The sequence below is a fragment of the Garra rufa genome, chromosome 1 (assembly GCF_049309525.1).
Source record: "Garra rufa chromosome 1, GarRuf1.0, whole genome shotgun sequence".
NCBI classification, from domain to species: domain Eukaryota; kingdom Metazoa; phylum Chordata; class Actinopteri; order Cypriniformes; family Cyprinidae; genus Garra; species Garra rufa.
In genome coordinates this window covers 28,726,595-28,740,213 of record NC_133361.1, presented here as the reverse complement: position 1 = coordinate 28,740,213, position 13,619 = coordinate 28,726,595, and the positions used below count along the sequence as shown (strand labels likewise).

General features: G+C 39.8%; 1 protein-coding gene across 1 annotated transcript in view; it reads right to left on the bottom strand.

Moving 5' to 3' along the window:
• Window positions 1-2,107: 2,107 nt before the first annotated feature.
• Window positions 2,108-13,619, bottom strand: part of baiap3 (BAI1 associated protein 3) — a 73,928-nt gene continuing 62,416 nt past the window's right edge. Inside the window, exons 29-34 of the mRNA XM_073838685.1 lie at window positions 8,617-8,688; window positions 8,454-8,537; window positions 6,791-6,911; window positions 4,984-5,107; window positions 4,707-4,912; window positions 2,108-2,465 (exon numbers count right to left, since the gene is read on the bottom strand). Coding sequence (XP_073694786.1) covers window positions 2,362-2,465; window positions 4,707-4,912; window positions 4,984-5,107; window positions 6,791-6,911; window positions 8,454-8,537; window positions 8,617-8,688 — 711 coding nt within the window. The 3' untranslated portion in view covers window positions 2,108-2,361. The remainder of the gene's footprint in view (window positions 2,466-4,706; window positions 4,913-4,983; window positions 5,108-6,790; window positions 6,912-8,453; window positions 8,538-8,616; window positions 8,689-13,619) is intronic.

The window sequence follows — 13,619 nt, the reverse complement described above, 5'->3', positions numbered from 1 at the left end:
GTTTAAGATAAAGGACTTTTCTGAAAGTATTTGCCTTGATAAGAGCCAACAGAGAACAATCGATCAATAAGAAGGTAAACGTTATCATATTGGCGCTGCTGCATGATTACATGAAAAAGTCATCAACGTTCTGTTGCCTTTCATGCTACACGTAGGCCACGTACACACTGCAAAGTTTTGGGAGTGATGACTGCATTTAAATGCGGGAGTGAATCCCTTATGTGTGTGTGGAATACAGGAATCACTTTTGCAATGGTTGACATGGTGATAACCATAGCAACAGTTTGGCTGTAAAAAAAAACAGAAGCATTCTCCATCTTAAATTTTCTGGCGAAATATTAAAGGCCAGTTGAAAATGACATTTGATTTTTGGGCTTGGTGCAAAGATAAACTTGAGGAGCTGTATGAAACTGTCTTGCCGGCCGGTAGTTTGAGTCACTTAGTTTAGCCTTAGCTATTTTTGAAGAAAATTTAGGCATATACTGCCATTCAAAAGTTGGGGTCAGTAAGATAAAAAAAAACTTTTATCTGGCAAGAATGCACTAAATTGGTCAGAAGTGACAGTAAAAGGTATTCATGATGGGTTTTTTTTTTCTAAAAAAATATTAAGCTGAACAGCACTTTTCAACATTTATAAAAATAAATGTTTCTCAAGAAGCAAATCAGTAAATTACAATGATTTCTGGTGGATCATGTGACACTGAAGACTTCAACTTTACTATCACAGGAACAAATTAAGTTGTATAGTAAATATAAAATACATTTTAAATTATTTAAAATTAAATAAATAAATAAATATAGCTTTGGTGAGCATAAGACAATTCTTTCAAAAACACAAAATACATGTGTGTTTAAATTGATTTGTTCACTACTGGTCAAATGTTTTTGAACAGTAAGTTTTTAATGTTTTTTAGAGAAGTCTCTTCTGCTCACCAATCCTGCATTTATTTGATCAATTTTGAAATAATTTTACTATTTAAAATAATTGTTTTCAATTTGAATATATTTTCAATTTAATTTATTCCTGTGATTTCAAAGCTGAATTTTTAGCATCATTATTTAAGTCTTCAGTGTCACTTGATCCTTCAGAAATCATTCTAATATTCTGATTTGTTGTTATTTTTACTTTCAAAACAGCTCAATTGTTCAGGTTTCTGTGATGAATAGAAAGTTGAGAAGAACATCATTTATCTGAAATAGAAATCTTTTGTAACATTATAAATGTCTTTATCATCAATTTTGATCAATTTAAAGCATCCTTGGATATTTCTATTCATCAAATAAAAAGAAAAATATACTCAACTGTTTTAAATATTGATAATAAATAATAAAAATGGTTTCTTGATCAGCAAATTGTCATATTAAAATGATTTCTCTTTTTGTGTGACACTAAAGACTAGAGTAATGATTCTAAAGATTTAGCTTTGATCACAGGAATAAATTACATTTGAAAATTCAAAAATATTCAATTAGAAAGCAGAAAGAAAAATATTTCACAATATTACTGCTTTTGCTGTATTTTGAATTAAATAAATGCAGGCTTTGTGAACATATTAAACTTAAAAAAAAAAAAAAAACATTAAATATCTTACTGTCCAAAAACTTTAGACTGGTAGTGCATGTAAATAAATTAATAAATGAGTTAATAAATCTTACCGACCCTAAACTTTTGAATGTAGTGCATGCTAGTAAGCATAAACCTGAGGGGAAAAAAAGTTTTACACAGAAAAAAGCAACAAAATATTCCATAAACTATTCCTTAAATTAACATAAAAGTTAATGAATTGAGTTTCTTGCAAGTTTCTTGCAAATAGTTTTTTTTTACTTATCAGACCTTCATTTAAGATGTATTTTTAAAAAAGTATGTTTGTATATTTTGACTTGAAAACAAGCCAAAAAATACTGAAATTCTGAATATTTTTTGCAGTGAACCGTATTTATCTGCAGTGTGTACATGGCCTTGCAAAACTGCTGTATGTATAGAAATTCTGTTACTTTTGTAGTGTTTGTTGAAAATCCTCAAGTAAACAAGTTCTCTGAGTTCAAGTCATAATCTATAGCTCAGACAAGCGTTTGAATTCAATTCAGCTGATAAATGTTTCTTTCAAAATAGACCATTCTACTACTAAATTCATACAATTCTATGAACAATAAGCTCAATCAGAGGGCTTCAACATCAAAACACAGCACACATCAAGTGCTGAAACAGTGATAAAATACTGATCTTTAAACACGATCTTACCTTTTTTTCTGGACAACAGTGAAAAATACATTTAAAAGAGTTTGCATTTAAAGAGTAAACATAGTACAACAGGTAAAAAAAAGACCACCATCAGAAATACGTGCACTACGGGGGACACATTACTCTTCCTCCATTGACTTCTCGATCTCTTTCAGCTTTCGCACAAACTCTTGAGCCTCTCTGTCTCCTGTTCTCGCCTCCAGCATCTTCATGATGGGCTTCTCTGTAACAACAGAAGCAACTCAGTCAGAAATGAATCCATCAGACCAGACACAACAATATTGTTGAGGTGGCAGACCTCTCGATAGACAATGACACATGTAATTGGAAATCCTTTCAAGAGGACAGGCTGCAACAGATAATAAACACTAAGCAATGCTGACAAAACAATGAAATCTGTTTGCCTTTTCTCTCTGAATCTAGAAATAATCAGCCGTCTTGAAATAACATGTCATATTTACTGTTACATTACACTTTGTTTCATTGGACTCAGCCCTGTCTCTAGAAAGTTGCTTTTGTGTATAGTGTATGCCACCTTAAAGGGATAGTTCACCCAAAAATGAAAACTGCCCTATGATTTACTCACCCTCAAGCCATCCTATGTGTATATGACTTTCTTCTTTCAGGTGAATACAATTAGAGTTATATTAATAAATGTTCTGGCTCTTTCAAGCTTTATAATGGCAGCGAATGGGTGTTGAGATTTTCAAGTCCAATACAGTGCATCCACCCATCGTAGAAGTGCAACATGAAGATTTGTAAAGAAAAACGTCAAAAGATTTTAGGACATTTTTTTTTTAATATAACTCTGATTGTATTCGTCTGAGAGAATAATTAGGTCCAAAATATTTTATGAGATATTTATGCAAACTTTAGATTTTCTCAAGCCCAATTAAACAGTGGTTCAAGAATCACAGTGAAAGCAAAAGTCTGCTGGAAAACTGTATCCATTTAACTGATTTACAGCTGACATGTTTGCGAGAGAAACGGCAACACAAGAATGATGAAATACATAGAAAATCATACGGCATTTTGTGTTCTTCATTTTTAGCAGTAGCACTTTGTGTTAGTCAGACAATTTAATTTCTTTCTCATTTTTCAAATTCCTAAAATTTCAATTTTATTCAGAACAAAACCACCTGTAGTAATCACATCATAATTGCAAACTCGTAGGTAGGAATTTCCCAGAAAGACTTGAAGATACCATTAACTTCAACCTTATTTAAACACATCTGATCCAGCTAATAAAGGTCTTCAGGATTACTAGACAATTACAGGTAGGTGTTTAAGAGCAGGATTAGATCTAAATTCAACAGGAAGGTTCAGCAGGTCTCCAGAAGTACCCCTGACTTAAGACGTTTTATGGTTACTCTTAAAGGGATAGTTCACCCAAAAATGTAAATCTGATGTTTATCTGCTTACCCCCAGGGCATCCAAGATGTAGGTGACTTTATTTCTTTAGTAGAACACAAACAAAGATTTTTAACTCAAACCGCCGCAGTCTGTCAGTCAATATGCAAGTCAACGGCAGACAAAACAAAAAACTGAACAGTATTTACATAATTTTTTACTTCTGATCCACCGCAATGTCCAACTGTCCTGAGCATGTTTACAACAGCCAGCACGTGACGCACCAACCTGCTCTGGCATAGTAGACGCATACGCCGAAGCAATCTGTCGTGCGTATACACTCATATATTACATAGAGAGATTTTTGGAATGACGGCTACTCAAAATGGTAATTACTTGTGCTTATCCTGATTGTTGCAACCGATTAAAAACTTAAAGGCCCGGTTTCACAGACAGGGCTTAGACTAAGCCAGGATTAGGCCATAGTTCAATTAGGACGTTTAAGTCATTTTTATAAACATGCTTGAAAAAAAAAAACATTACAGGTGTGCATCTTGAGACAAAACAAAGGCACTGATATATTTTAAGATCAATCAGTGCAATTTTGTTTCAGTTGAAACAGCTCAGACTTACATTTTAGTCTAGGACTAGGCTTAAGCCTTGTCTGTGAAACCGGGGGAAAGACTCCTAACATTTGAGCCTGATTTACTGAAGTTATGGTTGCTTGCTCTTTATCACGCATCAGTTGTGCTCAGAACAGTTGGACATTGCGGTGAATCAGAGGTAAAAAATGCTATAAATACTGTTCAGTTTCTTGCACAGACCAATTTTTTCATGTGTTAAGACCTCAATGTATCATCACGAGCTGCAGGGTTTAATCTGGTTTTGTCTGTGTATGTTTTTTTGACACTCAAAGCCGTGGGTCCCATTGACTGCCATTATATGACTGACAGACTGCAACGGTTTGAGTTAAAAATCTTCATTTGTGTTCTACTGAAGAAACAAATTCACCTACATCTTGGATGCCCTGGGGGTAAGTTTTTTGGCTGAACTATCCCTTTAAGGACAAATGTCACAGGTACTGTAGGAGGACAAAATGGACCGATTAGCATACCGCTTGGTTTTTGGCGGGACAAGTGCAGGATGACGGGTTGAAGGGTCTTTCCAGCAGGTGTGGCACTCGGCCTGCCTGGCCAGCAGAAGTCACTCAGTGGGGCAACAGCCTCGCCAGCGAAATCATTAGTGGACAACCAATCATAGTCCATCACAGTGAAGGTCAGACAGGCACACCTGTGCCTGTACTGCTCAGGGCTGACATGGCTGTGAAGAAACAAATGGGATCAAAGAGCTGTTTGGGATGCTGGGACTCAAGCAGTTGATGTGGTACTCACAAGTAAAAAAGCTCATCAAAAACAGGATGCAGGGTTTTGAGCTTCACTTGTGTGCGCTGACTTCGAGCTGTGGGGAACAGATGGTGAGGACACAGCTCTATGATGACAAACGGGTCGCTGAGGCCTAGGAAAGCAAGAATTTAGAGACAAATTGAGTAACAGATAACAGTCCTATTTGAAGTTCCTAACAGGAGTAGAAGAGCAGTTTTTTAAGCGTATCTCATTAATTATTAGTATTCTGAAGCACAGTGTAAAAAAGAACTCTGATCAAAATTAAAGAACACTTACAGATACATCCAGGTTATTGGTGTTAATCTGGCACCTGATGCTAATTTTCCTAATTATATGACAAACCCTATTTAAATGGCAGCACTCCTCCAATTTTTACTGAGATTGCAAGATGGTGGGTTGCTGTAAGCTGACTGAAAATTTGCAACAGGAGGTTGTCCAGATGAAGGCCAAAGGAATGACCATTTCAGCCATTGCAAATCTGTGATTTCTTGAATTTACAACAACAACAACAATTCGTCCAAGTCCCCGAAAAAGGCTTGTTGTCCACGTAAGACAAATGCACGAGAAGACAGGATAATGCAGAGACTCTCAATGGAGAATCGGTTCAGCACTACAGCTGGAATTGCTTGCCAGTTTAGCACTGAACAGGGTAAGGATCAGTCTCTGCATTTTTTAGAGAAACTGGGCTAAAAGTGCCCTCTGCAGTGACCAAGCCTCTCATCAGCAGAAAGCATTAAAAGACTAAGCTTACCTTTGCTGAGGATCATGTTGTGTGGTCCAAAGTTAACTTTAGTAATGAAAGCAGGGTTGCCAGGTTTTCACAACAAAACCCTCCCAATAGCTACTCAAAAACTAGCCCAGTTGTGTTTCAAGTGGAGTCCCCAGTTAAAATCACATTCTGGGGGCTAAAATGCATGTTTTTTTTTAGTTTCCCTTGTAAAATTTGCATTCCAGGAAAATCCAGAGACTCTTAATGGGGAATTAGTTGAACACTGCAGCTGGAATTGCTAGTTCAGTGCTAAAAAGGTAAAGATCTGTCTCAGCATGTTTAAGAGAAGTCGGGCCAAAAGCGCACTCAGCAGTGACCAAGCCTTTCACCCGCAGAAAGAATCAAAAGACTAAGCTCACCTTTGCTGAGGAGCATGTTCTGGGGTTCTGGGGGCTAAAATACAAGTTCTCCTGGTAAAATTATCATTCCAGGAGCTAAATATAACATTACTGGGGTCACTTCAATCCGCGGCAATAGTGTTAAAGTAGCCCAATTCCGTGGGAAAACCACAGACTTGGCAGCACTGGATGAGAGCAAGTTTAATTTATTTGGGTCTGATGGGAGATATTATGTTTGGCATGAAACGAGGAATGACTGAAGCCCAAGTACATGAAGAAGCCATTGAAAGGTGGAGGAGGAAGTGTCATGGTTTGGAGAATGTTCGACTGAAAATTTCTGGAAAAAGTTATGGCTAAGAAACACACTACAGTTACTGAATTATGGAAAAGACTGGAAAAAGCATGGACCAAGATCACACCAGTGCAGTGTGAGGAACTACTGGTGCCCTGCATCCACTTTCTAGTAATTTCTGACAGCTTTAACCCTCCAAGATTTTAGTTGTAACCTTTTTTCATACTACAGTGGTTACTCTTCTCTAATATTGATCCTTGTGTTTTCCACAAAACAAAGGTTTTTGTTGAAATGCCTTGGTTATTTTGTCAAACATGTTAGTAGAACAGTGGTATATGACATTGTTTCAGAAAAAATAAAGTATTTATAGATTGTTCTCTAATTTTGATCTCTTACCGTTAGCATCCAGGGCAATGAGGTCAGCGGCATGCAGTATCTCCACAGTGAGTCTTTGCTCAGGGGCATCATAGTAGCACTTCAGGCTGATACGACCAAAACGACTGTGCTTTAAGATTCTCTGTAAAGCAAATGAGCATCTGTTAAAGATTACAATCTATGGCACATAATACATATAAAATGTGCATGTAGTTTAGAATTAATAACACATTAGGCAATGGTGAGACTACAATTGCTTTTAATGAAATTTGTGTCTCAAAAGCTTGTAAAAATTGTATTTTTGGGCACCATAGATATTCCCCTGGTGTGAAAATCATCTCAAATTGTAGATGGCAAAATTATACTACTTTTTGAGATTGTGCCACCATACTGTGACCAAAATTTGTGGCAAACCTGCAGGGTCATGTCAGAATGATTATATTTACTTCACATGAATGGTATTAACAATTTTATTTGACTTTCTGGAGACAGGCATGTCAGTCTAGAAGAACATTTATTTTGTGTGCATTTGCTGTATTATTCTTAAAGTAAAGCTATGAAGCTTGCCAGGAAACGCCACTTATTTAGTTAAATGATGAGCATACACAAGGAAAAAATGAGGAAAAGAAATATAAATTGCTTAAAGATTTAGTTCACTTCGTAAAGAAATTATGTTTTTTTTTTTGAGGAAAACATTTCAGGAATTATCTTCATATAGTGGAGTTCAATGGTGCCCACGAGTTTGAACATCCAAAATGCTGTTTAAATGCAGCTTCAAAGGGCTCTAAATGATCCCAGCAGAGGAATAAGAGTCCCATGTACCAAAACGATCAGTCATCATGATCAGGAAAATGAGATGGGAGTTTTTCGGCATACCCTAACTGTATTGACCCGGATTACACCGAGTATGCACATGCATGGCAGAGCTAAACAAGACAAGCATTTGAGGTTAAGTATACAGATTTAATTTTTTTTAGAAAATGACTGTTTGTTTTGCAAGATAAGACCATTTATTCCTGGGCTGGGATTGTTTAGAGCCCTTTGAAGCTGCATTTAAACTGCATTTTGGACGTTCAAACTCGTGGGCACCATTGAAGTTCACTATATGGTGATAGTTCCTGAAATGTTTTCCTCAAAAAACTTCTGGAAGTGAACTAATCTTTTAAAGTTTCATATTCTAAGCAAAATTACTTTAAGCATCCACATCAAGTAACTTCTAAATTCATAAGATAAGAAACTGGGAACGCACAATTATGTTTTTGAAGTATTAACATACTAACGTCAACTGTGGGCCATGCAATTCATGTACTTCATGTGACGAATGCTATTTGTTTGGCAGCAAACTTTCTTTTAATGAAGTTAACAAAGTTGCTGCCAGTGAAAGGCAGTTCAGATCAGACATTTATGAGGTTCGGTTCGGTTTCGTAACACGCTGGTTGTGCAGACATCTGCCCCCGTAGGCAGCAGACAGCAAGTCAGCTTAGCAGGATTTGAAACACAGTCAGAGACTGCGAAATCTTACACAGTGCAAAGAACTCTTAGTCAAAGAGGAAATGACTGATGTAAACTTTTAATCATCAGAGGAAGGAATAGTATTTGTGATGTCTTAGCTCCTAATCAACACCTCCTCTCTCTGCAGGGCTGGAGCTAAAAGCTGTGGCGGCGCAGCGGGATTCCTACCCACCTGCTGGGAGATTTTCTCCAGGAAATACTGTTCGATCAGCTCAAAGGAGGAGCATTTGTTCAGACGCAGCTCCTCGTCCAGGGCCTGATGGGAAGGAAGGGAGAAGGCGGATGAAGCCATGCTTATTCATTTCGTCAGCCAAATTGATTAAAGGTGAGAATACCTTATAATCTCCACTCTTAAGGTCTTCCAAAAGCAGCCCTTCTCCATCAGCGTGGAAGAACCGCACCAGCGTCTGCATAAAAAGAGCTGGTTATTAAGGTCTAATCACCACCTGATTTACAATCAATACAAGTCACTGTACTTTAAGCCTTTATGTTCTTTCTTTGACTGCATGGACTCCAGCAGACGTGCGCAGACTCTCGTAACATGCTCTTAAGACTTGTTATGCTAATAGACCAACTATATGGTGAACATGTTCAACCCACGCACTCGCTCAGCACTTAATGAGTTTTCATGTAAATCTGTGGCGAGTTCCTGCCAGTTCCTCTCTGTTGGAATACTGGATCTAACATATTGACATGCTACTGGGGACGTCCTAAATTCTCCACTGAGCTGTGGCCAAGAGCGCTGGTGAATATCTGACGTGCTACTGACGGTGTCAGGCATGATGTAAAACCGTGACTGTGAAACCAGGCTGAGGGAGATCGGACATGAGGATCACTGCCCTTTGCAGTCACAAAGTTCTTGTAATAAACGGCCAGCTGGCAATACACACATAGTTGGCTTTCAGCAACATTTTCTAACTAAGCTAACTAATATAGTACTCAATTTGCCTTAAAATGCTGCTGGGGCTTAGTCAAGGTTCAAAAGTATGAAAATCTGCATAAAACTTAAAAAAATGCCATGGTTTCGGTAGTGACAAAAGGGAACACATAATCCTTTAATTGGGAAAATAAACTAAATTTTCATACTGTTATGCAAAACTTTAGTACTTTAGTATGTTTTAGTAATGTTTTAGTATGTGGGTTAAAATTTCCTTAATGTGAGTTGGTTGCTACTAAAACATTACTGTTACTACTGAATTTGGTCATTACCAAAACATGGGATGTTTTGTCAAAAATAAAGTATACTAAATTATTAACTAAGACGTTATGATAGAGTTTGGTTCAATGCATATTCAAACTAATGAATACTTAATTTTATAATCAGTATGATCAACTTTTTGCCTTTTCCTAAGAAAAATTGGATTCAAAATACAACAAATCTCAAAAATTGCACTTGAAATACTGTTACAATTATAATTGTTATTGATTTACTTCTAAAAACATTTTAATAAAATAGAAAAAAAAAATATATTTACAAGACAGATGTAAGCAATTATTTTAATATGTCAATATAACCATTATTATTAAATTATATATTACTATGTTATGGTGTAGTGACAAATTTGGGGAGAGGACAAATATTCCAAAAAATTCAGAAAATACAATACAAGAATTAACTGCACAATTGCTAGAAATTCCTTGGATATTATACAATTTGCATACTGTACATAAAAAATTTGTGGATTTTTTTTTTCCAACTCTGACTTTGAACCAGTCTTGCCAAGTCTGTGGTTTCCCAATGGAATTAGGCTACTTTACTACTGTTGTGGCGGGTTGTTTTTCATGTCAGCGGGTTAAAGCAACCCCAATAATGTAATATTTATCCCCTGGAATGCTAATTTTTTAATGGGGAACCCCCTTAAAATGTGATTGGGCTACTTTTGGGCTATTTTTGAGTAGCAATTGGGTGGGTTTTGTAATGAAAACCTGGCAACCCTGCTTTGAACCAGTTCTGTAGAATGACCCATATAGTACCTTAATGGCATTATGAATAGCCTTGTTAATAATATATTTGGATTAAAATTAGTATGTTAGTGCTTTTATATTGTTAATAGTAGTATTATCATAATATTATTAATACATTAATTATTAATAATGATATCTGAGCCCCAGAAATTCGATACTGAAGGTGGCTTTGGCAGTTACAGATTTGAAACACAAAAAATAACCCTAAACACAAAGAACCATTTCCACATAAAGGGTTCTTCAGGACAATATGGTTCTAAATAGAACCATTATTATGTGAAAAGAACCTTTCAAAAACTATATTTTTTTAGAGTTTAGTTTTACATATTTAATTGTTTTTTTGTCACTTTTGCTAGACAGGTGGCTATACAGGTTTATGGACCATTGTATAGCCAGTTCATTCATTTTCAATGGGAACACATAGAATGCTTCCAGGTTGAGCAGCAGTAACCTATTTATGGAAACCAAAGACTATATATAGAAATATGTATAGGAGAAACTGTAACATGCAATATGGTACAATAAGTAATAAATAACAAAAGAGCCAGATGCCAGTTGGTAAAGTCATCGCATCGCTACAGCTGCTGTTAGAAGCTGTGGTTGCTATAGAAACAGTCAATGTCCTGAGGCACACACTTGGGACCACACATGTGCATTTGCTGGACCAACTTAAAACACATGATTTTTTAACACTATTTTAGCATAAGCAACAACATTTAAAGGACAGTTCATGTCAGATTGTTATTTACATGTATTTGGCAAGCTGTTTTTGAGACTTTGATATTTCCCCATTCAAGTATATAGGAGTTGGTCTTGAATGAGTGAAATAGCTGCAAATACGGTCAAGGAGTGAACTAACATTCCTTGAAAGGGACTTTGTGATACTCATTAGCTGCTTTTTCACCAACCCAGGCTCATGAAAATACATGCCTGTACATACATTTCTGGAACACCATAATTACAATCCTTGCTGCATGTTTCACGGCAGTTTCAAAGTGAAATGTCCAGACAGTGGCACTAAAACACACGTTCAATACGTGACCATGGCACGTTTTTATTACACTGGTGCAGGCGCATATTGCTGCGTTTTTATTACACTGCTTGAGGTACATATTGTCATGACTCTGGGCTGTGGGTTCCCTCAGCCACCTGAGGTCGCTGTTTCCCTTTCCCTTGCACTGCACTTCCCTGATTGTATACACCTGTCTGTGATCGTTAGCACTTATCTAACCCACACCTGTTCACTATTATATGGACTATAAGAACTCTCATTCCCCACTAATCATCCTGGCTGCATTGTCTTCGTATGTCTGTTTCTCAAGCTCCTGATCTCCGTTTTCCTTGCTCGTGTTTTAGTTCTGTTTACTTTGTATTTTCAAGTTGTGTTGTGCCGTGTTGGCGTTTTGGTTTTGTTGTGTTTGGTTTGTGTTTTGTTTATAAATTCCTTCCCCGAAGAATTTTTTCAAGGAGGCGGCGTCCCCTCGCTTGGCGGCGGTGTACGCCCGCTTGGGGGCGGCGACCACCCGCTCTGTGCCTGACGCGGTGGTGACCGCTGGCTCTATGCCGGAATGGATGGCGACCGTTTACACCTCTCTGGCGTCGGTGGACGTTCGCTTGGCGGCGGCGGAACGGGAGGCATACTTTCGGAGGATTGCAGCCGCTGATGTTCCTCTGGCGGCGATGAGAGCTCACGTTCCTGTGGCGGCGTCCGCCCACTCTGTTCCCGAAGCAGCGGCGACCGCTATCTCCGTTCCTGATGTGGCGGCGACCGCTATCTCTGTTCCTGATGTGGGGCAGCCACTGCTATCTCTGTTCCTGATGCGTCGGCGACCGCTATCTCTGTTCCTGATGCGGCGGTGACCGCTATCTCTGTTCCCGAAGCAGCGGCGACCGCTATCTCTGTTCCTGATGCGGCGGTGACCGCTATCTCTGTTCCCGAAGCAGCGGTGACCGCTATATCTGTTCCTGATGTGGGGCAGCCACTGCTATCTCTGTTCCTGATGCAGCGGCGACCGCTATCTCTGTTCCCGAAGCAGCGGTGACCGCTATCTCTGTTCCTGATGTGGGGCAGCCACTGCTATCTCTGTTCCTGATGCGGCGGCGACCGCTATCTCTGTTTCTGATGCGGCGGTGACCGCTATCTCTGTTCCCGAAGCAGCGGTGACCGCTATCTCTGTTCCTGATGCGTCGGCGACCGCTATCTCTGTTCCTGATGCGGCGGTGACCGCTATCTCTGTTCCCGAAGCAGCGGCGACCGCTATCTCTGTTCCTGATGCGGCGGTGACCGCTATCTCTGTTCCCGAAGCAGCGGTGACCGCTATATCTGTTCCTGATGTGGGGCAGCCACTGCTATCTCTGTTCCTGATGCAGCGGCGACCGCTATCTCTGTTCCCGAAGCAGCGGTGACCGCTATCTCTGTTCCTGATGTGGGGCAGCCACTGCTATCTCTGTTCCTGATGCGGCGGCGACCGCTATCTCTGTTTCTGATGCGGCGGTGACCGCTATCTCTGTTCCCGAAGCAGCGGTGACCGCTATCTCTGTTCCTGATGCGGCGGCGACCGCTATCTCCGTTCCTGATGCGGCGGCGACCGCTATCTCCGTTCCTGATGCGGCGGCGACCGCTATCTCCGTTCCTGATGCGGCGGCGACCGCTATCTCCGTTCCTGACGCGGCGGCGACCACCATCTCCGTTCCTGACGCGGCGGCGACCGTTTTTTCCGTTCCTGATGCGGCTGTGACCGCTGGCTCGGGTACTGATGATGCGGCGACCGCTATCTCTGTTCCTGATGCGGCGGCGACCGCTATCTCTGTGCCCAAAGCGGCGGCAACCACTATATCGGTTCCTGATACGGCGGCGTCCGCTGATGTTCCTCTGGCGGCGAGGCCAGCTCACGTTCCTCTGGCGGCGAGGCCGGCTCACGTTCTTCTGGCTGCGGTGTCCGCGGAGGTTCCTCTGGCGGCGAGGCCAGCTCACGTTCCTCTGGCGGCGATGCCGGCTCACATTCCTCTGGCGCCGATGTTCGCTCACGTTACTTCCCTTCCCTTCTACTTCCCTTCCCTTGCACTGCACATCCCTGATCGTTCACACCTGTCTTTGTCATTAGCACTCATCATCCCACACCTGTTCACAATTACTCAGACTATAAGAACTCTCATTTCCCACTCATCATCGTGTCTGCACTGTCTTCCTAAGTCTGTCTCTGTGTTCCGGATCCCTGGCTCTGGATCGTGTTCCCTGTTCTGTTTATTTTGTATTGCTTCTAGTCATATTTGTGCCGTGTTGGCCTTTTGGTTTTGTTGTGTTTGGTTTGTGTTTTGTTTATAAATTCCTTCCCCGCACTTGGACCCAGATCTCCCCCTTCCTTCTGACACG